Consider the following 27,024-nt stretch of genomic DNA (forward strand, 5'->3'; position numbering starts at 1 on the left):
CAGAGGAACCTGGGCACAGCCCCCGCCCCAGTCACAGAGGAACCTGGGCACAGCCCCCGCCCCAGTTACAGGGGAACCCGGGCACAGCCCCCACCCCAGTTACAGAGGAACCCGGAAACAGCCCCCGCCCCAGTTACAGGGGACCCTGGGCACAGCCCCCGCCCCAGTTACAGGGGAACCTGGGCACAGCCCCCGCCCCAGTTACAGGGGAACCTGGGCACAGCCCCCGCCCCAGTTACAGGGGAACCTGGGCACAGCCCCCGCCCCAGTTACAGAGGAACCTGGGCACAGCCCCCGCCCCAGTTACAGAGGAACCTGGGCACAGCCCCCGCCCCAGTTACAGGGGAACCCGGGCACAGCCCCCACCCCAGTTACAGAGGAACCCGGGCACAGCCCCCGCCCCAGTTACAGGGGAAGCTGGGCACAGCCCCCGCCCCAGTTACAGAGGAACCCGGGCATAGCCCCCGCCCCAGTTACAGAGGAACCCGGGCACAGCCCCCGCCCCAGTTACAGGGGAACCTGGGCACAGCCCCCGCCCCAGTTACAGAGGAACCCGGGCACAGCCCCCGCCCCAGTTACAGAGGAACCCGGGCACAGCCCCCGCCCCAGTTACAGAGGAACCCGGGCACAGCCCCCGCCCCAGTTACAGGGGAACCCGGGCACAGCCCCCGCCCCAGTTACTGAGGAACCTGGGCACAGCCCCCGCCCCAGTTACAGAGGAACCTGGGCACAGCCCCCGCCCCAGTTACTGAGGAACCCGGGCACAGCCCCCACCCCAGTTACAGAGGAACCCGGGCACAGCCCCCACCCCAGTTACAGAGGAACCTGGGCACAGCCCCCACCCCAGTTACAGAGGAACCTGGGCACAGCCCCCGCCACAGTTACAGGGGAACCCGGGCACAGCCCCCGCCCCAGTTACTGAGGAACCTGAGCACAGCCCCCACCCCAGTTACAGAGGAACCTGGGAACAGCCCCCACCCCAGTTACAGAGGAACCTGGGCACAGGCCCCACCCCCCAGTTACTGAGGAACCCGGGCACAGCCCCCCCCCCCCCAGTTACTGAGGAACCCGGGCACAGCCCCCGCCCCAGTTACAGGGGAACCTGGGCACAGCCCCCGCCCCAGTTACAGAGGAACCTGGGCACAGCCCCCACCCCAGTTACAGGGGAACCTGGGCACAGACCCTGCCCCAGTTACAGGGTAACCTGGGCACAGCCCCCGCCCCAGTTACAGAGGAACCTGGGCACAGCCCCCGCCCCAGTTACAGAGGAACCTGGGCACAGCCCCCGCCCCAGTTACAGAGGAACCCGGGCACAGCCCCCGCCCCAGTTACAGGGGAGACAGAGCACAGCCCCCGCCCCAGTTACAGGGGAACCCGGGCACAACCCCCGCCCCAGTTACAGAGGAACCCGGGCACAGCCCCCGCCCCAGTTACAGAGGAACCCGGGCACAGCCCCCGCCCCAGTTACAGGGGAACCCGGGCACAGCCCCCGCCCCAGTTACAGGGGAACCCGTGCACAGCCCCCGCCCCAGTTACAGAGGAACCTGGGCACAGCCCCCGCCCCAGTTACAGAGGAACCTGGGCACAGCCCCCGCCCCAGTTACAGGGGAACCCGGGCACAGCCCCCACCCCAGTTACAGAGGAACCCGGACACAGCCCCCGCCCCAGTTACAGGGGACCCTGGGCACAGCCCCCGCCCCAGTTACAGGGGAACCTGGGCACAGCCCCCGCCCCAGTTACAGGGGAACCTGGGCACAGCCCCCGCCCCAGTTACAGGGGAACCTGGGCACAGCCCCCGCCCCAGTTACAGAGGAACCTGGGCACAGCCCCCGCCCCAGTTACAGAGGAACCTAGGCACAGCCCCCGCCCCAGTTACAGGGGAACCCGGGCACAGCCCCCACCCCAGTTACAGAGGAACCCGGGCACAGCCCCCGCCCCAGTTACAGGGGAACCTGGGCACAGCCCCCGCCCCAGTTACAGAGGAACCCGGGCACAGCCCCCGCCCCAGTTACAGAGGAACCCGGGCACAGCCCCCGCCCCAGTTACAGGGGAACCTGGGCACAGCCCCCGCCCCAGTTAGAGAGGAACCCGGGCACAGCCCCCGCCCCAGTTACAGAGGAACCCGGGCACAGCCCCCGCCCCAGTTACAGAGGAACCCGGGCACAGCCCCCGCCCCAGTTACAGGGGAACCCGGGCACAGCCCCCGCCCCAGTTACAGAGGAACCCGGGCACAGCCCCCGCCCCAGTTACAGTGGAACCCGGGCACAGCCCAAGCCACAGTTACAGAGGAACCCGGGCACAGCCCCTGCCCCAGTTACAGAGGAACCTGGGCACAGCCCCCGCCCCAGTTACAGGGGAACCCGGGCACCGCCCCCGCCCCAGTTACAGGGGAACCCGGGCGCAGCCCCCGCCCCAGTTACAGAGGAACCTGGGCACAGCCCCCGCCCCAGTTACAGAGGAACCTGGGCACAGCCCCCGCCCCAGTTACAGGGGAACCCGGGCACAGCCCCCACCCCAGTTACAGAGGAACCCGGACACAGCCCCCGCCCCAGTTACAGGGGACCCTGGGCACAGCCCCCGCCACAGTTACAGAGGAACCTGGGCACAGCCCCCGCCCCAGTTACAGGGGAACCTGGGCACAGCCCCCGCCCCAGTTACAGGGGAACCTGGGCACAGCCCCCGCCCCAGTTACAGAGGAACCTGGGCACAGCCCCCGCCCCAGTTACAGAGGAACCTGGGCACAGCCCCCGCCCCAGTTACAGGGGAACCCGGGCACAGCCCCCGCCCCAGTTACAGAGGAACCCGGGCACAGCCCCCGCCACAGTTACAGGGGAGACAGGGCACAGCCCCCGCCACAGTTACAGAGGAACCCGCGCACAGCCCCCGCCCCAGTTACAGAGGAACCCGGGCACAGCCCCCGCCCCAGTTACAGAGGAACCCGGGCACAGCCCCCGCCCCAGTTACAGGGGAGACAGAGCACAGTCCCCGCCCCAGTTACAGGGGAACCCGGGCACAACCCCCGCCCCAGTTACAGGGGAACCCGGGCACAGCCCCCGCCCCAGTTACAGGGGAACCCGGGCACAGCCCCCTCCCCAGTTACAGAGGAACCTGGGCACAGCCCCCGCCCCAGTTACAGGGGAACCCGGGCACCGCCCCCGCCCCAGTTACAGGGGAACCCGGGCGCAGCCCCCGCCCCAGTTACAGAGGAACCTGGGCACAGCCCCCGCCCCAGTTACAGAGGAACCTGGGCACAGCCCCCGCCCCAGTTACAGGGGAACCCGGGCACCGCCCCCGCCCCAGTTACAGGGGAACCCGGGCGCAGCCCCCGCCCCAGTTACAGAGGAACCTGGGCACAGCCCCCGCCCCAGTTACAGAGGAACCTGGGCACAGCCCCCGCCCCAGTTACAGGGGAACCCGGGCACAGCCCCCACCCCAGTTACAGAGGAACCCGGACACAGCCCCCGCCCCAGTTACAGGGGACCCTGGGCACAGCCCCCGCCACAGTTACAGAGGAACCTGGGCACAGCCCCCGCCCCAGTTACAGGGGAACCTGGGCACAGCCCCCGCCCCAGTTACAGGGGAACCTGGGCACAGCCCCCGCCCCAGTTACAGAGGAACCTGGGCACAGCCCCCGCCCCAGTTACAGAGGAACCTGGGCACAGCCCCCGCCCCAGTTACAGGGGAACCCGGGCACAGCCCCCGCCCCAGTTACAGAGGAACCCGGGCACAGCCCCCGCCACAGTTACAGGGGAGACAGGGCACAGCCCCCGCCACAGTTACAGAGGAACCCGCGCACAGCCCCCGCCCCAGTTACAGAGGAACCCGGGCACAGCCCCCGCCCCAGTTACAGAGGAACCCGGGCACAGCCCCCGCCCCAGTTACAGGGGAGACAGAGCACAGTCCCCGCCCCAGTTACAGGGGAACCCGGGCACAACCCCCGCCCCAGTTACAGGGGAACCCGGGCACAGCCCCCGCCCCAGTTACAGGGGAACCCGGGCACAGCCCCCTCCCCAGTTACAGAGGAACCTGGGCACAGCCCCCGCCCCAGTCACAGAGGAACCTGGGCACAGCCCCCGCCCCAGTTACAGGGGAACCCGGGCACAGCCCCCACCCCAGTTACAGAGGAACCCGGACACAGCCCCCGCCCCAGTTACAGGGGACCCTGGGCACAGCCCCCGCCCCAGTTACAGGGGAACCTGGGCACAGCCCCCGCCCCAGTTACAGGGGAACCTGGGCACAGCCCCCGCCCCAGTTACAGGGGAACCTGGGCACAGCCCCCGCCCCAGTTACAGAGGAACCTGGGCACAGCCCCCGCCCCAGTTACAGAGGAACCTGGGCACAGCCCCCGCCCCAGTTACAGGGGAACCCGGGCACAGCCCCCACCCCAGTTACAGAGGAACCCGGGCACAGCCCCCGCCCCAGTTACAGGGGAAGCTGGGCACAGCCCCCGCCCCAGTTACAGAGGAACCCGGGCACAGCCCCCGCCCCAGTTACAGAGGAACCCGGGCACAGCCCCCGCCCCAGTTACAGGGGAACCTGGGCACAGCCCCCGCCCCAGTTACAGAGGAACCCGGGCACAGCCCCCGCCCCAGTTACAGAGGAACCCGGGCACAGCCCCCGCCCCAGTTACAGAGGAACCTGGGCACAGCCCCCACCCCAGTTACAGAGGAACCTGGGCACAGCCCCCACCCCCCAGTTACTGAGGAACCCGGGCACAGCCCCCCCCCCCAGTTACTGAGGAACCCGGGCACAGCCCCCGCCCCAGTTACAGGGGAACCTGGGCACAGCCCCCGCCCCAGTTACAGAGGAACCTGGGCACAGCCCCCACCCCAGTTACAGGGGAACCTGGGCACAGACCCTGCCCCAGTTACAGGGTAACCTGGGCACAGCCCCCGCCCCAGTTACAGAGGAACCTGGGCACAGCCCCCGCCCCAGTTACAGAGGAACCTGGGCACAGCCCCCGCCCCAGTTACAGAGGAACCCGGGCACAGCCCCCGCCCCAGTTACAGGGGAGACAGAGCACAGCCCCCGCCCCAGTTACAGGGGAACCCGGGCACAACCCCCGCCCCAGTTACAGAGGAACCCGGGCACAGCCCCCGCCCCAGTTACAGAGGAACCCGGGCACAGCCCCCGCCCCAGTTACAGGGGAACCCGGGCACAGCCCCCGCCCCAGTTACAGGGGAACCCGTGCACAGCCCCCGCCCCAGTTACAGAGGAACCTGGGCACAGCCCCCGCCCCAGTTACAGAGGAACCTGGGCACAGCCCCCGCCCCAGTTACAGGGGAACCCGGGCACAGCCCCCACCCCAGTTACAGAGGAACCCGGACACAGCCCCCGCCCCAGTTACAGGGGACCCTGGGCACAGCCCCCGCCCCAGTTACAGGGGAACCTGGGCACAGCCCCCGCCCCAGTTACAGGGGAACCTGGGCACAGCCCCCGCCCCAGTTACAGGGGAACCTGGGCACAGCCCCCGCCCCAGTTACAGAGGAACCTGGGCACAGCCCCCGCCCCAGTTACAGAGGAAGCTGGGCACAGCCCCCGCCCCAGTTACAGGGGAACCCGGGCACAGCCCCCACCCCAGTTACAGAGGAACCCGGGCACAGCCCCCGCCCCAGTTACAGGGGAACCTGGGCACAGCCCCCGCCCCAGTTACAGAGGAACCCGGGCACAGCCCCCGCCCCAGTTACAGAGGAACCCGGGCACAGCCCCCGCCCCAGTTACAGGGGAACCTGGGCACAGCCCCCGCCCCAGTTAGAGAGGAACCCGGGCACAGCCCCCGCCCCAGTTACAGAGGAACCCGGGCACAGCCCCCGCCCCAGTTACAGAGGAACCCGGGCACAGCCCCCGCCCCAGTTACAGGGGAACCCGGGCACAGCCCCCGCCCCAGTTACAGAGGAACCCGGGCACAGCCCCCGCCCCAGTTACAGTGGAACCCGGGCACAGCCCAAGCCACAGTTACAGAGGAACCCGGGCACAGCCCCTGCCCCAGTTACAGAGGAACCTGGGCACAGCCCCCGCCCCAGTTACAGGGGAACCCGGGCACAGCCCCCGCCCCAGTTACAGGGGAACCCGGGCGCAGCCCCCGCCCCAGTTACAGAGGAACCTGGGCACAGCCCCCGCCCCAGTTACAGAGGAACCTGGGCACAGCCCCCGCCCCAGTTACAGGGGAACCCGGGCACAGCCCCCACCCCAGTTACAGAGGAACCCGGACACAGCCCCCGCCCCAGTTACAGGGGACCCTGGGCACAGCCCCCGCCACAGTTACAGAGGAACCTGGGCACAGCCCCCGCCCCAGTTACAGGGGAACCTGGGCACAGCCCCCGCCCCAGTTACAGGGGAACCTGGGCACAGCCCCCGCCCCAGTTACAGAGGAACCTGGGCACAGCCCCCGCCCCAGTTACAGAGGAACCTGGGCACAGCCCCCGCCCCAGTTACAGGGGAACCCGGGCACAGCCCCCGCCCCAGTTACAGAGGAACCCGGGCACAGCCCCCGCCACAGTTACAGGGGAGACAGGGCACAGCCCCCGCCACAGTTACAGAGGAACCCGCGCACAGCCCCCGCCCCAGTTACAGAGGAACCCGGGCACAGCCCCCGCCCCAGTTACAGAGGAACCCGGGCACAGCCCCCGCCCCAGTTACAGGGGAGACAGAGCACAGTCCCCGCCCCAGTTACAGGGGAACCCGGGCACAACCCCCGCCCCAGTTACAGAGGAACCCGGGCACAGCCCCCGCCCCAGTTACAGAGGAACCCGGGCACAGCCCTCGCCCCAGTTACAGAGGAACCCGGGCACAGCCCCCGCCCCAGTTACAGGGGAGACAGGGCACAGCCCCTGCCCCAGTTACAGAGGAACCCGGGCACAGCCCCCGCCTCAGTTACAGGGGAACCCGGGCACAACCCCCGCCCCAGTTACGGAGGAACCCGGGCACAGCCCCCGCCCCAGTTACAGAGGAACCCGGGCACAGCCCCCGCTCCAGTTACAGAGGAACCCGGGCACAGCCCCCGCCCCAGTTACAGGGGAGACAGGGCACAGCCCCCGCCCCAGTTACAGGGGAGACAGGGCACAGCCCCCGCCCCAGTTACAGGGGTGACAGGGCACAGCCCCCGCCCCAGTTACAGAGGAACCCGGGCACAGCCCCCGCCACAGCTACAGAGGAACCCGGGCACAGCCCCCGCCACAGTTACAGAGGAACCCGGGCACAGCCCCCGTCCCAGTTAGAGAGGAACCCGGGCACAGCCCCCACCCCAGTTACAGAGGAACCCGGGCACAACCCCCGCCACAGTTACAGAGTAACCCGTGCACAGCCCCCACCCCAGTTACAGAGGAACCCGGGCACAGCCCCCACCCCAGTTACAGAGGAACCTGGGCACAGCCCCCGCCACAGTTACAGGGGAACCCGGGCACAGCCCCCGCCCCAGTTACAGAGGAACCTGGGCACAGCCCCCGCCCCAGTTACAGAGGAACCCGTGCACAGCCCCCACACCAGTTAGAGAGGAACCCGGGCACAACCCCCGCCACAGTTACAGAGGAACCCGGGCACAGCCCCCGCCACAGTTACAGAGGAACCTGGGCACAGCCCCTACCCCAGTTACAGAGGAACCTGGGCACAGCCCCGCCCCAGTTACTGAGGAACCCGGGCACAGCCCCCACCCCAGTTACAGAGGAACCTGGGCACAGCCCCCACCCCAGTCACAGAGGAACCTGGGCACAGCCCCCGCCCCAGTTACTGAGGAACCCGGGCACAGCCCCCACCCCAGTTACAGAGGAACCTGGGCACAGCCCCCACCCCAGTTACAGAGGAACCTGGGCACAGCCCCCGCCACAGTTACAGGGGAACCCGGGCACAGCCCCCGCCCCAGTTACTGAGGAACCTGGGCACAGCCCCCACCCCAGTTACAGAGGAACCTGGGCACAGCCCCCACCCCAGTTACAGAGGAACCTGGGCACAGCCCCCACCCCCCAGTTACTGAGGAACCCGGGCACAGCCCCCCCCCCAAGTTACTGAGGAACCCGGGCACAGCCCCCGCCCCAGTTACAGGGGAACCTGGGCACAGCCCCCGCCCCAGTTACAGTGGAACCCGGGCACAGCCCCCGCCCCAGTTACAGAGGAACCCGGGCACAGCCCCCGCCCCAGTTACAGAGGAACCTGGGCACAGCCCCCGCCCCAGTTACAGTGGAACCTGGGCACAGCCCCCGCCCCAGTTACAGGGGAACACGGGCACAGCCCCCGCCCCAGTTACAGAGGAACCTGGGCACAGCCCCCGCCCCAGTTACAGAGGAACCTGGGCACAGCCCCCGCCCCAGTTACAGGGGAACCCGGGCACAGCCCCCGCCCCAGTTACAGAGGAACCCGGGCACAGCCCCCGCCCCAGTTACAGGCGAACCTGGGCACAGCCCCCGCCCCAGTTACAGAGGAACCCGGGCACAGCCCCCGCCCCAGTTACAGGGGAACCTGGGCACAGCCCCCGCCCCAGTTACAGAGGAACCCGGGCACAGCCCCCGCCCCAGTTACAGAGGAACCCGGGCACAGCCCCCGCCCCAGTTACAGAGGAACCCGGGCACAGCCCCCGCCCCAGTTACAGGGGAACCCGGGCACAGCCCCCGCCCCAGTTACAGAGGAACCCGGGCACAGCCCCCGCCCCAGTTACAGGGGAGACAGGGCACAGCCCCGCCCCAGTTACAGAGGAACCCGGGCACAGCCCCCGCCCCAGTTACAGAGGAACCCGGGCACAGCCCCCGCCCCAGTTACAGAGGAACCCGGGCACAGCCCCCGCCCCAGTTACAGGGGAACCCGGGCACAGCCCCCGCCCCAGTTACAGGGGAACCCGGGCACAGCCCCCGCCCCAGTTACAGGGGAGACAGAGCACAGCCCCCGCCCCAGTTACAGAGGAACCCGGGCACAGCCCCCGCCCCAGTTACAGAGGAACCCGGGCACAGCCCCGCCCCAGTTACAGAGGAACCCGGGCACAGCCCCCGCCCCAGTTACAGAGGAACCCGGGCACAGCCCCCGCCCCAGTTACAGGGGAACCCGGGCACAGCCCCCGCCCCAGTTACAGGGGAACCCGGGCACAGCCCCCGCCCCAGTTACAGAGGAACCCGGGCACAGCCCCCGCCACAGTTACAGGGGAGACAGGGCACAGCCCCCGCCACAGTTACAGAGGAACCCGGGCACAGCCCCCGCCCCAGTTACAGAGGAACCCGGGCACAGCCCCCGCCCCAGTTACAGAGGAACCCGGGCACAGCCCCCGCCCCATGTACAGGGGAGACAGAGCACAGCCCCCGCCCCAGTTACAGGGGAACCCGGGCACAACCCCCGCCCCAGTTACAGAGGAACCCGGGCACAGCCCCCGCCCCAGTTACAGAGGAACCCGGGCACAGCCCCCGCCCCAGTTACAGAGGAACCCGGGCACAGCCCCCGCCCCAGTTACAGAGGAACCCGGGCACAGCCCCCGCCCCAGTTACAGGGGAACCCGGGCACAGCCCCCGCCCCAGTTACAGGGGAACCCGGGCACAGCCCCCGCCCCAGTTACAGAGGAACCTGGGCACAGCCCCCGCCCCAGTTACAGAGGAACCTGGGCACAGCCCCCGCCCCAGTTACAGGGGAACCCGGGCACAGCCCCCACCCCAGTTACAGAGGAACCCGGACACAGCCCCCGCCCCAGTTACAGGGGACCCTGGGCACAGCCCCCGCCCCAGTTACAGGGGAACCTGGGCACAGCCCCCGCCCCAGTTACAGGGGAACCTGGGCACAGCCCCCGCCCCAGTTACAGGGGAACCTGGGCACAGCCCCCGCCCCAGTTACAGGGGAACCTGGGCACAGCCCCCGCCCCAGTTACAGAGGAACCTGGGCACAGCCCCCGCCCCAGTTACAGGGGAACCCGGGCACAGCCCCCACCCCAGTTACAGAGGAACCCGGGCACAGCCCCCGCCCCAGTTACAGGGGAACCTGGGCACAGCCCCCGCCCCAGTTACAGAGGAACCCGGGCACAGCCCCCGCCCCAGTTACAGAGGAACCCGGGCACAGCCCCCGCCCCAGTTACAGGGGAACCTGGGCACAGCCCCCGCCCCAGTTAGAGAGGAACCCGGGCACAGCCCCCGCCCCAGTTACAGAGGAACCCGGGCACAGCCCCCGCCCCAGTTACAGAGGAACCCGGGCACAGCCCCCGCCCCAGTTACAGGGGAACCCGGGCACAGCCCCCGCCCCAGTTACAGAGGAACCCGGGCACAGCCCCCGCCCCAGTTACAGTGGAACCCGGGCACAGCCCAAGCCCCAGTTACAGAGGAACCCGGGCACAGCCCCTGCCCCAGTTACAGAGGAACCTGGGCACAGCCCCCGCCCCAGTTACAGGGGAACCCGGGCACTGCCCCCGCCCCAGTTACAGGGGAACCCGGGCGCAGCCCCCGCCCCAGTTACAGAGGAACCTGGGCACAGCCCCCGCCCCAGTTACAGAGGAACCTGGGCACAGCCCCCGCCCCAGTTACAGGGGAACCCGGGCACAGCCCCCACCCCAGTTACAGAGGAACCCGGACACAGCCCCCGCCCCAGTTACAGGGGACCCTGGGCACAGCCCCCGCCACAGTTACAGAGGAACCTGGGCACAGCCCCCGCCCCAGTTACAGGGGAACCTGGGCACAGCCCCCGCCCCAGTTACAGGGGAACCTGGGCACAGCCCCCGCCCCAGTTACAGAGGAACCTGGGCACAGCCCCCGCCCCAGTTACAGAGGAACCTGGGCACAGCCCCCGCCCCAGTTACAGGGGAACCCGGGCACAGCCCCCGCCCCAGTTACAGAGGAACCCGGGCACAGCCCCCGCCACAGTTACAGGGGAGACAGGGCACAGCCCCCGCCACAGTTACAGGGGAGACAGAGCACAGTCCCCGCCCCAGTTACAGGGGAACCCGGGCACAACCCCCGCCCCAGTTACAGAGGAACCCGGGCACAGCCCCCGCCCCAGTTACAGAGGAACCCGGGCACAGCCCCCGCCCCAGTTACAGAGGAACCCGGGCACAGCCCCCGCCCCAGTTACAGGGGAGACAGGGCACAGCCCCTGCCCCAGTTACAGAGGAACCCGGGCACAGCCCCCGCCTCAGTTACAGGGGAACCCGGGCACAACCCCCGCCCCAGTTACGGAGGAACCCGGGCACAGCCCCCGCCCCAGTTACAGAGGAACCCGGGCACAGCCCCCGCTCCAGTTACAGAGGAACCCGGGCACAGCCCCCGCCCCAGTTACAGGGGAGACAGGGCACAGCCCCCGCCCCAGTTACAGGGGAGACAGGGCACAGCCCCCACCCCAGTTACAGGGGTGACAGGGCACAGCCCCCGCCCCAGTTACAGAGGAACCCGGGCACAGCCCCCGCCACAGCTACAGAGGAACCCGGGCACAGCCCCCGCCACAGTTACAGAGGAACCCGGGCACAGCCCCCGTCCCAGTTAGAGAGGAACCCGGGCACAGCCCCCACCCCAGTTACAGAGGAACCCGGGCACAACCCCCGCCACAGTTACAGAGTAACCCGTGCACAGCCCCCACCCCAGTTACAGAGGAACCCGGGCACAGCCCCCACCCCAGTTACAGAGGAACCTGGGCACAGCCCCCGCCACAGTTACAGGGGAACCCGGGCACAGCCCCCGCCCCAGTTACAGAGGAACCTGGGCACAGCCCCCGCCCCAGTTACAGAGGAACCCGTGCACAGCCCCCACCCCAGTTAGAGAGGAACCCGGGCACAACCCCCGCCACAGTTACAGAGGAACCCGGGCACAGCCCCCGCCACAGTTACAGAGGAACCTGGGCACAGCCCCTACCCCAGTTACAGAGGAACCTGGGCACAGCCCCGCCCCAGTTACTGAGGAACCCGGGCACAGCCCCCACCCCAGTTACAGAGGAACCTGGGCACAGCCCCCACCCCAGTCACAGAGGACCCTGGGCACAGCCCCCGCCCCAGTTACTGAGGAACCCGGGCACAGCCCCCACCCCAGTTACAGAGGAACCTGGGCACAGCCCCCACCCCAGTTACAGAGGAACCTGGGCACAGCCCCCGCCACAGTTACAGGGGAACCCGGGCACAGCCCCCGCCCCAGTTACTGAGGAACCTGGGCACAGCCCCCACCCCAGTTACAGAGGAACCTGGGCACAGCCCCCACCCCAGTTACAGAGGAACCTGGGCACAGCCCCCACCCCCCAGTTACTGAGGAACCCGGGCACAGCCCCCCCCCCCAAGTTACTGAGGAACCCGGGCACAGCCCCCGCCCCAGTTACAGGGGAACCTGGGCACAGCCCCCGCCCCAGTTACAGAGGAACCTGGGCACAGCCCCCGCCCCAGTTACAGGGGAACCTGGGCACAGCCCCCGCCCCAGTTACAGGGTAACCTGGGCACAGCCCCCGCCCCAGTTACAGAGGAACCTGGGCACAGCCCCCGCCCCAGTTACAGAGGAACCTGGGCACAGCCCCTGCCCCAGTTACAGGGGAACCTGGGCAGAGCCCCCGCCCCAGTTACAGGGGAACCTGGGCACAGCCCCCGCCCCAGTTACAGAGGAACCTGGGCACAGCCCCCGCCCCAGTTACAGAGGAACCTGGGCACAGCCCCCGCCCCAGTTACAGAGGAACCTGGGCACAGCCACCGCCCCAGTTACAGGGGAACCCGGGCACAGCCCCCACCCCAGTTACAGAGGAACCCGGGCACAGCCCCCGCCCCAGTTACAGGGGAACCCGGGCACAGCCCCCGCCCCAGTTACAGGGGAACCCGGGCACAGCCCCCGCCCCAGTTACAGAGGAACCCGGGCACAGCCCCCGCCCCAGTTACAGTGGAACCCGGGCACAGCCCCCGCCCCAGTTACAGAGGAACCCGGGCACAGCCCCCGCCCCAGTTACAGAGGAACCTGGGCACAGCCCCCGCCCCAGTTACAGGGGAACCTGGGCACAGCCCCCGCCCCAGTTACAGGGGAACACGGGCACAGCCCCCGCCCCAGTTACAGAGGAACCTGGGCACAGCCCCCGCCCCAGTTACAGAGGAACCTGGGCACAGCCCCCGCCCCAGTTACAGGGGAACCCGGGCACAGCCCCCGCCCCAGTTACAGAGGAACCTGGGCACAGCCCCCGCCCCAGTTACAGGGGAACCTGGGCACAGCCCCCGCCCCAGTTACAGAGGAACCCGGGCACAGCCCCCGCCCCAGTTACAGGGGAACCTGGGCACAGCCCCCGCCCCAGTTACAGAGGAACCCGGGCACAGCCCCCGCCCCAGTTACAGAGGAACCCGGGCACAGCCCCCGCCCCAGTTACAGAGGAACCCGGGCACAGCCCCCGCCCCAGTTACAGGGGAACCCGGGCACAGCCCCCGCCCCAGTTACAGAGGAACCCGGGCACAGCCCCCGCCCCAGTTACAGGGGAGACAGGGCACAGCCCCGCCCCAGTTACAGAGGAACCCGGGCACAGCCCCCGCCCCAGTTACAGAGGAACCCGGGCACAGCCCCCGCCCCAGTTACAGAGGAACCCGGGCACAGCCCCCGCCCCAGTTACAGGGGAACCCGGGCACAGCCCCCGCCCCAGTTACAGGGGAACCCGGGCACAGCCCCCGCCCCAGTTACAGGGGAGACAGAGCACAGCCCCCGCCCCAGTTACAGAGGAACCCGGGCACAGCCCCCGCCCCAGTTACAGAGGAACCCGGGCACAGCCCCGCCCCAGTTACAGAGGAACCCGGGCACAGCCCCCGCCCCAGTTACAGAGGAACCCGGGCACAGCCCCCGCCCCAGTTACAGGGGAACCCGGGCACAGCCCCCGCCCCAGTTACAGGGGAACCCGGGCACAGCCCCCGCCCCAGTTACAGAGGAACCCGGGCACAGCCCCCGCCACAGTTACAGGGGAGACAGGGCACAGCCCCCGCCACAGTTACAGAGGAACCCGGGCACAGCCCCCGCCCCAGTTACAGAGGAACCCGGGCACAGCCCCCGCCCCAGTTACAGAGGAACCCGGGCACAGCCCCCGCCCCATGTACAGGGGAGACAGAGCACAGCCCCCGCCCCAGTTACAGGGGAACCCGGGCACAACCCCCGCCCCAGTTACAGAGGAACCCGGGCACAGCCCCCGCCCCAGTTACAGAGGAACCCGGGCACAGCCCCCGCCCCAGTTACAGAGGAACCCGGGCACAGCCCCCGCCCCAGTTACAGGGGAGACAGGGCACAGCCCCTGCCCCAGTTTCAGAGGAACCCGGGCACAGCCCCCACCCCAGTTACAGAGGAACCCGGGCACAGCCCCCACCCCAGTTACAGAGGAACCTGGGCACAGCCCCCGCCACAGTTACAGGGGAACCCGGGCACAGCCCCCGCCCCAGTTACAGAGGAACCTGGGCACAGCCCCCGCCCCAGTTACAGAGGAACCCGGGCACAGCCCCCACCCCAGTTACAGAGTAACCCGTGCACAGCCCCCACCCCAGTTAGAGTGGAACCCGGGCACAACCCCCGCCACAGTTACAGAGGAACCCGGGCACAGCCCCCGCCACAGTTACAGAGGAACCTGGGCACAGCCCCCACCCCAGTTACAGAGCAACCTGGGCACAGCCCCCGCCCCAGTTACTGAGGAACCCGGGCACAGCCCCCACCCCAGTTACAGAGGAACCTGGGCACAGCCCCCGCCCCAGTTACTGAGGAACCCGGGCACAGCCCCCACCCCAGTTACAGAGGAACCTGGGCACAGCCCCCGCCCCAGTTACTGAGGAACCCGGGCACAGCCTCCACCCCAGTTACTGAGGAACCCGGGCACAGCCCCCACCCCAGTTACAGGGTAACCTGGGCACAGCCCCCGCCCCAGTTACAGAGGAACCTGGGCACAGCCCCCACCCCAGTTACAGAGGAACCTGGGCACAGCCCCCGCCCCAGTTACAGAGGAACCCGGGCACAGCCCCCGCCCCAGTTACTGAGGAACCTGGGCACAGCCCCCAACCCAGTTACAGAGGAACCTGGGCACAGCCCCCACCCCAGTTACAGAGGAACCCGGGCACAGCCCCCACCCCCCAGTTACTGAGGAACCCGGGCACAGCCCCCCCCCCAGTTACTGAGGAACCCGGGCACAGCCCCCGCCACAGTTACAGGGTAACCTGGGCACAGCCCCCGCCCCAGTTACAGAGGAACCTGGGCACAGCCCCCGCCCCAGTTACAGAGGAACCTGGGCACAGCCCCCGCCCCAGTTACAGAGGAACCTGGGCACAGCCCCCGCCCCAGTTACAGAGGAACCCGGGCACAGCCCCCGCCCCAGTTACAGAGGAACCCGGGCACAGCCCCCGCCCCAGTTACAGGGGAACCCGGGCACAGCCCCCGCCCCAGTTACAGAGGAACCCGGGCACAGCCCCCGCCCCAGTTACAGGGGAACCCGGGCACAGCCCCCGCCCCAGTTACAGGGGAACCCGGGCACAGCCCCCGCCCCAGTTACAGGGGAACCCGGGCACAGCCCCGCCCCAGTTACAGGGGAGACAGAGCACAGCCCCCGCCCCAGTTACAGGGGAACCCGTGCACAGCCCCCGCCCCAGTTACAGAGGAACCTGGGCACAGCCCCCGCCCCAGTTACAGGGGAACCCGGGCACAGCCCCCGCCCCAGTTACAGAGGAACCCGGGCACAGCCCCCGCCCCAGTTACAGAGGAACCCGGGCACAGCCCCCGCCCCATTTACAGGGGAACCCGGGCACAGCCCCCGCCCCAGTTACAGAGGAACCCGGGCACAGCCCCCGCCCCAGTTACAGGGGAACCCGGGCACAGCCCCCGCCACAGTTACAGAGGAACCCGGGCACAGCCCCCGCCCCAGTTACAGGGGAAGCCGGGCACAGCCCCCGCCCCAGTTACAGAGGAACCCGGGCACAGCCCCCGCCCCAGTTACAGGGGAACCTGGGCACAGCCCCCGCCCCAGTTACAGAGGAACCCGGGCACAGCCCCCGCCCCAGTTACAGAGGAACCCGGGCACAGCCCCCGCCCCAGTTACAGAGGAACCCGGGCACAGCCCCCGCCCCAGTTACAGGGGAACCCGGGCACAGCCCCCGCCCCAGTTACAGAGGAACCCGGGCACAGCCCCCGCCCCAGTTACAGGGGAACCCGGGCACAGCCCCCGCCCCAGTTACAGGGGAACCCGGGCACAGCCCCCGCCCCAGTTACAGGGGAACCCGGGCACAGCCCCCGCCCCAGTTACAGGGGAACCCGGGCACAGCCCCCGCCCCAGTTACAGGGGAGACAGAGCACAGCCCCCGCCCCAGTTACAGGGGAACCCGTGCACAGCCCCCGCCCCAGTTACAGAGGAACCTGGGCACAGCCCCCTCCCCAGTTACAGGGGAACCCGGGCACAGCCCCCGCCCCAGTTACAGAGCAACCCGGGCACAGCCCCCGCCCCAGTTACAGAGGAACCCGGGCACAGCCCCCGCCCCATTTACAGGGGAACCCGGGCACAGCCCCCACCCCAGTTACAGAGGAACCCGGGCACAGCCCCCGCCCCAGTTACAGGGGAACCCGGGCACAGCCCCCGCCACAGTTACAGAGGAACCCGGGCACAGCCCCCGCCCCAGTTACAGAGGAACCCGGGCACAGCCCCCGCCACAGTTACAGAGGAACCCGGGCACAGCCCCCGCCCCAGTTACAGAGGAACCCGGGCACAGCCCCCGCCACAGTTACAGAGGAACCCGGGCACAGCCCCCGCCCCAGTTACAGAGGAACCCGGGCACAGCCCCCGCCACAGTTACAGAGGAACCCGGGCACAGCCCCCGCCACAGTTACAGAGGAACCCGGGCACAGCCCCCGCCCCAGTTACAGAGGAACCCGGGCACAGCCCCCGCCCCAGTTACAGGGGAACCCGGGCACAGCCCCCGCCCCAGTTACAGGGGAACCCGGGCACAGCCCCCGCCCCAGTTACAGGGGAGACAGAGCACAGCCCCCGCCCCAGTTACAGAGGAACCCGGGCACAGCCCCCGCCCCAGTTACAGAGGAACCCGGGCACAGCCCCGCCCCAGTTACAGAGGAACCCGGGCACAGCCCCCGCCCCAGTTACAGAGGAACCCGGGCACAGCCCCCGCCCCAGTTACAGGGGAACCCGGGCACAGCCCCCGCCCCAGTTACAGGGGAACCCGGGCACAGCCCCCGCCCCAGTTACAGAGGAACCCGGGCACAGCCCCCGCCACAGTTACAGGGGAGACAGGGCACAGCCCCCGCCACAGTTACAGAGGAACCCGGGCACAGCCCCCGCCCCAGTTACAGAGGAACCCGGGCACAGCCCCCGCCCCAGTTACAGAGGAACCCGGGCACAGCCCCCGCCCCATGTACAGGGGAGACAGAGCACAGCCCCCGCCCCAGTTACAGGGGAACCCGGGCACAACCCCCGCCCCAGTTACAGAGGAACCCGGGCACAGCCCCCGCCCCAGTTACAGAGGAACCCGGGCACAGCCCCCGCCCCAGTTACAGAGGAACCCGGGCACAGCCCCCGCCCCAGTTACAGAGGAACCCGGGCACAGCCCCCGCCCCAGTTACAGGGGAACCCGGGCACAGCCCCCGCCCCAGTTACAGGGGAACCCGGGCACAGCCCCCGCCCCAGTTACAGAGGAACCTGGGCACAGCCCCCGCCCCAGTTACAGAGGAACCTGGGCACAGCCCCCGCCCCAGTTACAGGGGAACCCGGGCACAGCCCCCACCCCAGTTACAGAGGAACCCGGACACAGCCCCCGCCCCAGTTACAGGGGACCCTGGGCACAGCCCCCGCCCCAGTTACAGGGGAACCTGGGCACAGCCCCCGCCCCAGTTACAGGGGAACCTGGGCACAGCCCCCGCCCCAGTTACAGGGGAACCTGGGCACAGCCCCCGCCCCAGTTACAGGGGAACCTGGGCACAGCCCCCGCCCCAGTTACAGAGGAACCTGGGCACAGCCCCCGCCCCAGTTACAGGGGAACCCGGGCACAGCCCCCACCCCAGTTACAGAGGAACCCGGGCACAGCCCCCGCCCCAGTTACAGGGGAACCTGGGCACAGCCCCCGCCCCAGTTACAGAGGAACCCGGGCACAGCCCCCGCCCCAGTTACAGAGGAACCCGGGCACAGCCCCCGCCCCAGTTACAGGGGAACCTGGGCACAGCCCCCGCCCCAGTTAGAGAGGAACCCGGGCACAGCCCCCGCCCCAGTTACAGAGGAACCCGGGCACAGCCCCCGCCCCAGTTACAGAGGAACCCGGGCACAGCCCCCGCCCCAGTTACAGGGGAACCCGGGCACAGCCCCCGCCCCAGTTACAGAGGAACCCGGGCACAGCCCCCGCCCCAGTTACAGTGGAACCCGGGCACAGCCCAAGCCCCAGTTACAGAGGAACCCGGGCACAGCCCCTGCCCCAGTTACAGAGGAACCTGGGCACAGCCCCCGCCCCAGTTACAGGGGAACCCGGGCACTGCCCCCGCCCCAGTTACAGGGGAACCCGGGCGCAGCCCCCGCCCCAGTTACAGAGGAACCTGGGCACAGCCCCCGCCCCAGTTACAGAGGAACCTGGGCACAGCCCCCGCCCCAGTTACAGGGGAACCCGGGCACAGCCCCCACCCCAGTTACAGAGGAACCCGGACACAGCCCCCGCCCCAGTTACAGGGGACCCTGGGCACAGCCCCCGCCACAGTTACAGAGGAACCTGGGCACAGCCCCCGCCCCAGTTACAGGGGAACCTGGGCACAGCCCCCGCCCCAGTTACAGGGGAACCTGGGCACAGCCCCCGCCCCAGTTACAGAGGAACCTGGGCACAGCCCCCGCCCCAGTTACAGAGGAACCTGGGCACAGCCCCCGCCCCAGTTACAGGGGAACCCGGGCACAGCCCCCGCCCCAGTTACAGAGGAACCCGGGCACAGCCCCCGCCACAGTTACAGGGGAGACAGGGCACAGCCCCCGCCACAGTTACAGGGGAGACAGAGCACAGTCCCCGCCCCAGTTACAGGGGAACCCGGGCACAACCCCCGCCCCAGTTACAGAGGAACCCGGGCACAGCCCCCGCCCCAGTTACAGAGGAACCCGGGCACAGCCCCCGCCCCAGTTACAGAGGAACCCGGGCACAGCCCCCGCCCCAGTTACAGGGGAGACAGGGCACAGCCCCTGCCCCAGTTACAGAGGAACCCGGGCACAGCCCCCGCCTCAGTTACAGGGGAACCCGGGCACAACCCCCGCCCCAGTTACGGAGGAACCCGGGCACAGCCCCCGCCCCAGTTACAGAGGAACCCGGGCACAGCCCCCGCTCCAGTTACAGAGGAACCCGGGCACAGCCCCCGCCCCAGTTACAGGGGAGACAGGGCACAGCCCCCGCCCCAGTTACAGGGGAGACAGGGCACAGCCCCCACCCCAGTTACAGGGGTGACAGGGCACAGCCCCCGCCCCAGTTACAGAGGAACCCGGGCACAGCCCCCGCCACAGCTACAGAGGAACCCGGGCACAGCCCCCGCCACAGTTACAGAGGAACCCGGGCACAGCCCCCGTCCCAGTTAGAGAGGAACCCGGGCACAGCCCCCACCCCAGTTACAGAGGAACCCGGGCACAACCCCCGCCACAGTTACAGAGTAACCCGTGCACAGCCCCCACCCCAGTTACAGAGGAACCCGGGCACAGCCCCCACCCCAGTTACAGAGGAACCTGGGCACAGCCCCCGCCACAGTTACAGGGGAACCCGGGCACAGCCCCCGCCCCAGTTACAGAGGAACCTGGGCACAGCCCCCGCCCCAGTTACAGAGGAACCCGTGCACAGCCCCCACCCCAGTTAGAGAGGAACCCGGGCACAACCCCCGCCACAGTTACAGAGGAACCCGGGCACAGCCCCCGCCACAGTTACAGAGGAACCTGGGCACAGCCCCTACCCCAGTTACAGAGGAACCTGGGCACAGCCCCGCCCCAGTTACTGAGGAACCCGGGCACAGCCCCCACCCCAGTTACAGAGGAACCTGGGCACAGCCCCCACCCCAGTCACAGAGGACCCTGGGCACAGCCCCCGCCCCAGTTACTGAGGAACCCGGGCACAGCCCCCACCCCAGTTACAGAGGAACCTGGGCACAGCCCCCACCCCAGTTACAGAGGAACCTGGGCACAGCCCCCGCCACAGTTACAGGGGAACCCGGGCACAGCCCCCGCCCCAGTTACTGAGGAACCTGGGCACAGCCCCCACCCCAGTTACAGAGGAACCTGGGCACAGCCCCCACCCCAGTTACAGAGGAACCTGGGCACAGCCCCCACCCCCCAGTTACTGAGGAACCCGGGCACAGCCCCCCCCCCCAAGTTACTGAGGAACCCGGGCACAGCCCCCGCCCCAGTTACAGGGGAACCTGGGCACAGCCCCCGCCCCAGTTACAGAGGAACCTGGGCACAGCCCCCGCCCCAGTTACAGGGGAACCTGGGCACAGCCCCCGCCCCAGTTACAGGGTAACCTGGGCACAGCCCCCGCCCCAGTTACAGAGGAACCTGGGCACAGCCCCCGCCCCAGTTACAGAGGAACCTGGGCACAGCCCCTGCCCCAGTTACAGGGGAACCTGGGCAGAGCCCCCGCCCCAGTTACAGGGGAACCTGGGCACAGCCCCCGCCCCAGTTACAGAGGAACCTGGGCACAGCCCCCGCCCCAGTTACAGAGGAACCTGGGCACAGCCCCCGCCCCAGTTACAGAGGAACCTGGGCACAGCCACCGCCCCAGTTACAGGGGAACCCGGGCACAGCCCCCACCCCAGTTACAGAGGAACCCGGGCACAGCCCCCGCCCCAGTTACAGGGGAACCCGGGCACAGCCCCCGCCCCAGTTACAGGGGAACCCGGGCACAGCCCCCGCCCCAGTTACAGAGGAACCCGGGCACAGCCCCCGCCCCAGTTACAGTGGAACCCGGGCACAGCCCCCGCCCCAGTTACAGAGGAACCCGGGCACAGCCCCCGCCCCAGTTACAGAGGAACCTGGGCACAGCCCCCGCCCCAGTTACAGGGGAACCTGGGCACAGCCCCCGCCCCAGTTACAGGGGAACACGGGCACAGCCCCCGCCCCAGTTACAGAGGAACCTGGGCACAGCCCCCGCCCCAGTTACAGAGGAACCTGGGCACAGCCCCCGCCCCAGTTACAGGGGAACCCGGGCACAGCCCCCGCCCCAGTTACAGAGGAACCTGGGCACAGCCCCCGCCCCAGTTACAGGGGAACCTGGGCACAGCCCCCGCCCCAGTTACAGAGGAACCCGGGCACAGCCCCCGCCCCAGTTACAGGGGAACCTGGGCACAGCCCCCGCCCCAGTTACAGAGGAACCCGGGCACAGCCCCCGCCCCAGTTACAGAGGAACCCGGGCACAGCCCCCGCCCCAGTTACAGAGGAACCCGGGCACAGCCCCCGCCCCAGTTACAGGGGAACCCGGGCACAGCCCCCGCCCCAGTTACAGAGGAACCCGGGCACAGCCCCCGCCCCAGTTACAGGGGAGACAGGGCACAGCCCCGCCCCAGTTACAGAGGAACCCGGGCACAGCCCCCGCCCCAGTTACAGAGGAACCCGGGCACAGCCCCCGCCCCAGTTACAGAGGAACCCGGGCACAGCCCCCGCCCCAGTTACAGGGGAACCCGGGCACAGCCCCCGCCCCAGTTACAGGGGAACCCGGGCACAGCCCCCGCCCCAGTTACAGGGGAGACAGAGCACAGCCCCCGCCCCAGTTACAGAGGAACCCGGGCACAGCCCCCGCCCCAGTTACAGAGGAACCCGGGCACAGCCCCGCCCCAGTTACAGAGGAACCCGGGCACAGCCCCCGCCCCAGTTACAGAGGAACCCGGGCACAGCCCCCGCCCCAGTTACAGGGGAACCCGGGCACAGCCCCCGCCCCAGTTACAGGGGAACCCGGGCACAGCCCCCGCCCCAGTTACAGAGGAACCCGGGCACAGCCCCCGCCACAGTTACAGGGGAGACAGGGCACAGCCCCCGCCACAGTTACAGAGGAACCCGGGCACAGCCCCCGCCCCAGTTACAGAGGAACCCGGGCACAGCCCCCGCCCCAGTTACAGAGGAACCCGGGCACAGCCCCCGCCCCATGTACAGGGGAGACAGAGCACAGCCCCCGCCCCAGTTACAGGGGAACCCGGGCACAACCCCCGCCCCAGTTACAGAGGAACCCGGGCACAGCCCCCGCCCCAGTTACAGAGGAACCCGGGCACAGCCCCCGCCCCAGTTACAGAGGAACCCGGGCACAGCCCCCGCCCCAGTTACAGGGGAGACAGGGCACAGCCCCTGCCCCAGTTTCAGAGGAACCCGGGCACAGCCCCCACCCCAGTTACAGAGGAACCCGGGCACAGCCCCCACCCCAGTTACAGAGGAACCTGGGCACAGCCCCCGCCACAGTTACAGGGGAACCCGGGCACAGCCCCCGCCCCAGTTACAGAGGAACCTGGGCACAGCCCCCGCCCCAGTTACAGAGGAACCCGGGCACAGCCCCCACCCCAGTTACAGAGTAACCCGTGCACAGCCCCCACCCCAGTTAGAGTGGAACCCGGGCACAACCCCCGCCACAGTTACAGAGGAACCCGGGCACAGCCCCCGCCACAGTTACAGAGGAACCTGGGCACAGCCCCCACCCCAGTTACAGAGCAACCTGGGCACAGCCCCCGCCCCAGTTACTGAGGAACCCGGGCACAGCCCCCACCCCAGTTACAGAGGAACCTGGGCACAGCCCCCGCCCCAGTTACTGAGGAACCCGGGCACAGCCCCCACCCCAGTTACAGAGGAACCTGGGCACAGCCCCCGCCCCAGTTACTGAGGAACCCGGGCACAGCCTCCACCCCAGTTACTGAGGAACCCGGGCACAGCCCCCACCCCAGTTACAGGGTAACCTGGGCACAGCCCCCGCCCCAGTTACAGAGGAACCTGGGCACAGCCCCCACCCCAGTTACAGAGGAACCTGGGCACAGCCCCCGCCCCAGTTACAGAGGAACCCGGGCACAGCCCCCGCCCCAGTTACTGAGGAACCTGGGCACAGCCCCCAACCCAGTTACAGAGGAACCTGGGCACAGCCCCCACCCCAGTTACAGAGGAACCCGGGCACAGCCCCCACCCCCCAGTTACTGAGGAACCCGGGCACAGCCCCCCCCCCAGTTACTGAGGAACCCGGGCACAGCCCCCGCCACAGTTACAGGGTAACCTGGGCACAGCCCCCGCCCCAGTTACAGAGGAACCTGGGCACAGCCCCCGCCCCAGTTACAGAGGAACCTGGGCACAGCCCCCGCCCCAGTTACAGAGGAACCTGGGCACAGCCCCCGCCCCAGTTACAGAGGAACCCGGGCACAGCCCCCGCCCCAGTTACAGAGGAACCCGGGCACAGCCCCCGCCCCAGTTACAGGGGAACCCGGGCACAGCCCCCGCCCCAGTTACAGAGGAACCCGGGCACAGCCCCCGCCCCAGTTACAGGGGAACCCGGGCACAGCCCCCGCCCCAGTTACAGGGGAACCCGGGCACAGCCCCCGCCCCAGTTACAGGGGAACCCGGGCACAGCCCCGCCCCAGTTACAGGGGAGACAGAGCACAGCCCCCGCCCCAGTTACAGGGGAACCCGTGCACAGCCCCCGCCCCAGTTACAGAGGAACCTGGGCACAGCCCCCGCCCCAGTTACAGGGGAACCCGGGCACAGCCCCCGCCCCAGTTACAGAGGAACCCGGGCACAGCCCCCGCCCCAGTTACAGAGGAACCCGGGCACAGCCCCCGCCCCATTTACAGGGGAACCCGGGCACAGCCCCCGCCCCAGTTACAGAGGAACCCGGGCACAGCCCCCGCCCCAGTTACAGGGGAACCCGGGCACAGCCCCCGCCACAGTTACAGAGGAACCCGGGCACAGCCCCCGCCCCAGTTACAGGGGAAGCCGGGCACAGCCCCCGCCCCAGTTACAGAGGAACCCGGGCACAGCCCCCGCCCCAGTTACAGGGGAACCTGGGCACAGCCCCCGCCCCAGTTACAGAGGAACCCGGGCACAGCCCCCGCCCCAGTTACAGAGGAACCCGGGCACAGCCCCCGCCCCAGTTACAGAGGAACCCGGGCACAGCCCCCGCCCCAGTTACAGGGGAACCCGGGCACAGCCCCCGCCCCAGTTACAGAGGAACCCGGGCACAGCCCCCGCCCCAGTTACAGGGGAACCCGGGCACAGCCCCCGCCCCAGTTACAGGGGAACCCGGGCACAGCCCCCGCCCCAGTTACAGGGGAACCCGGGCACAGCCCCCGCCCCAGTTACAGGGGAACCCGGGCACAGCCCCCGCCCCAGTTACAGGGGAGACAGAGCACAGCCCCCGCCCCAGTTACAGGGGAACCCGTGCACAGCCCCCGCCCCAGTTACAGAGGAACCTGGGCACAGCCCCCTCCCCAGTTACAGGGGAACCCGGGCACAGCCCCCGCCCCAGTTACAGAGCAACCCGGGCACAGCCCCCGCCCCAGTTACAGAGGAACCCGGGCACAGCCCCCGCCCCATTTACAGGGGAACCCGGGCACAGCCCCCACCCCAGTTACAGAGGAACCCGGGCACAGCCCCCGCCCCAGTTACAGGGGAACCCGGGCACAGCCCCCGCCACAGTTACAGAGGAACCCGGGCACAGCCCCCGCCCCAGTTACAGAGGAACCCGGGCACAGCCCCCGCCACAGTTACAGAGGAACCCGGGCACAGCCCCCGCCCCAGTTACAGAGGAACCCGGGCACAGCCCCCGCCACAGTTACAGAGGAACCCGGGCACAGCCCCCGCCCCAGTTACAGAGGAACCCGGGCACAGCCCCCGCCACAGTTACAGAGGAACCCGGGCACAGCCCCCGCCACAGTTACAGAGGAACCCGGGCACAGCCCCCGCCCCAGTTACAGAGGAACCCGGGCACAGCCCCCGCCCCGGTGATGGCCCCCCGCCTCCATCGCCCCGCTCTCACCTTTCCGGGGCAGCGTCCAATGTTCCATGTTTCTGATGTTGTTGTCACAGAAAGCGATCCCTTGTTGGTAGGACGCTTCCCCGCTCTCTTTAGTCCATCTTTCCGCATTACTTTTCATCCAGTCCTTCACCGCGATGTACTTCTTCTGGTTGAAGTCGAAATACGCGATCAGCTCCTGATCATAGACAAGCTCCTCAATATAGGTCCAGGTCCCGGAGATGTTAAACTCACATCCGTGAATGCCGCTACCAGTGTGAGCCCCTGCGAGAGAGAGAGAGAGAGAGAGCCGGAGTTACCGCCGGGACACGGACAACACCCTGACACAGCCCCGCGAGGGAGACTCTTTCCGCCTCCGGACTGCACAGCCTCCCCAGTGAGAGTGAACAGCAGCAGCGGCTCCCCCTCCCCACAAATCCCACCGTCAGTGTCAAATAAACCTTACTGCAACAAGACCCTGATCAGGGGCGGGATTCTCCGACCCCCACCGGGTCGGAGAATCGCCGGGCTGGCGTGAATCCCGCCCCCGCCGGTTGCCGAATTCTGGGCACCGGTTATTTGGAGGGGGTGGGTATCGCGCCACGCTGGTTGGTGCGCCCCCCCCCCCCCCCCCCCCGCCGCGTTTCTCAGGCCCGCTGCTGGACTACCTGTCCCGCCGGCGAGAATCAACCCACCTTTTGAATGGCAGGACAAGGCGGCGCGGGCGGGCTCCGGGGTCCTGGGGGGGGGGGCGCGGGGCGATCTGGCCCTGAGGGGTGCCCCCACGGTGGCCTGGCCCGCGATCAGGGCCTACCGATCCGCGGGCGGGCCTGTGCCGTGGGGGCACTTTTTTCCGTCCGCCTTCGCCACGGTCTCCACCATGGCGGAGGTGGAAGAGACTCTCTCCACTGCGCATGCGTGGGAAACTGTCAGCGGCCGCTGACGATCCCACGCATGCGCCGCCCGGCAAAGTCATTTCCGCGCCAGCTGGCGGGGCACCAAAAGCCTTTTCCGCCAGCCGGCGGGGCGGAAATCAGTCCGGCGCGGGCCTAGCCCCTCAAGGCGAGGGCTCGGCCCCTCAAGATGCGGAGAATTCCGCACCTTTGGGGCGGCGCGATGCCGGACTGATTCACACCGTTTTTGACGCCGGTCGGCGGACGTCGCGCCGATTGCGGAGAATCCCGCCCCTGGTGTTTGAAACGCACTCATTCACCCCACAAAAAGTGGACGCAGCAGCGTGTGTAGTAGAGAGGACAGAGGAGAATTCATTGTCCACCGGTATTTCCCCACCCCAGACAGTTAACACATCATTTGGAAATAATCCCATTACTGCAGACGATATAAAAGGATGAATAATTCATCGAGGTAATTATCGTCACTAACATCGGCTGTTGTTGTTAAAGATTATTTCGCTATGATCTGATAGACAGAAGTGAGGATAGAGGAGAAAGGTTTGGAGATGGGGGTTGGGAGGGGGGTCAAGAACAGATAATAATAATCTTTATTATTGTCACAAGTAGGCTTACATTAACACTGCAATGAAGATACTCTGATTATGGGTAATCAATAAGAGCAACAACTGAAAACTATCAGGAAAAAAGTCACAAGCACACTGCCAATTTTCTCAAATACAAAGTTCAGGGGCGGGATTCTCTGTTAGCCAACGTCAAAATCGGGAAATGCGATTGGACAAAGAATAGCTTCTGATACCAAAATCATGGAAGACGCCGATTTGAAGCCAAATCACGATTCTCTGTCATCTCAAAAACAACATCAATGCATCAAGCAGCACCGTGGGGCAGCATGGCAGCGCAGTGGTTAGCACAGTTGCTTCACAGCTCTGTTATGCAAGGTGTTTTCAGAACCCCAAAATGTATCATGGAGTTCAACCAACCTCCCCCTTTAATGGATTGTTGCTTTTGAAGCACACGGCTTGTTCCCCAGGTGTTATTACAATTATGGACATGTGGTTTTTAACACAAAACAATGTTTATTCTATGAACTCAACTTTACCTTTTAAATAAACATTGGATCCCTTAACACCCTTACTTCAAAGACAACCCTGAAAATAATACAACACTAAATAATCCCTCAAAATGTTCCTTGAAACATCCAAAAGGCTTCAAACCAACAGTAACACACCAGGTCACAGTTAATATATATTTTCTGTTTTATGGCAGAGATAT

At 68.1% G+C, this 27,024-nt stretch overlaps 1 protein-coding gene across 1 annotated transcript in view; it reads right to left on the reverse strand.

Annotated features, from left to right (window-relative positions):
* Positions 1 to 27,024, reverse strand: part of LOC140390196 (H-2 class II histocompatibility antigen, E-S beta chain-like) — a 113,453-nt gene that overhangs the window by 78,997 nt on the left and 7,432 nt on the right. The window contains exon 2 of the mRNA XM_072475146.1: positions 24,863 to 25,123. Within this exon, the coding sequence (XP_072331247.1) occupies positions 24,863 to 25,123 (261 nt within the window). The remainder of the gene's footprint in view (positions 1 to 24,862; positions 25,124 to 27,024) is intronic.

Source organism: Scyliorhinus torazame, chromosome 14, assembly GCF_047496885.1.
Source record: "Scyliorhinus torazame isolate Kashiwa2021f chromosome 14, sScyTor2.1, whole genome shotgun sequence".
Lineage (NCBI taxonomy): Eukaryota > Metazoa > Chordata > Chondrichthyes > Carcharhiniformes > Scyliorhinidae > Scyliorhinus > Scyliorhinus torazame.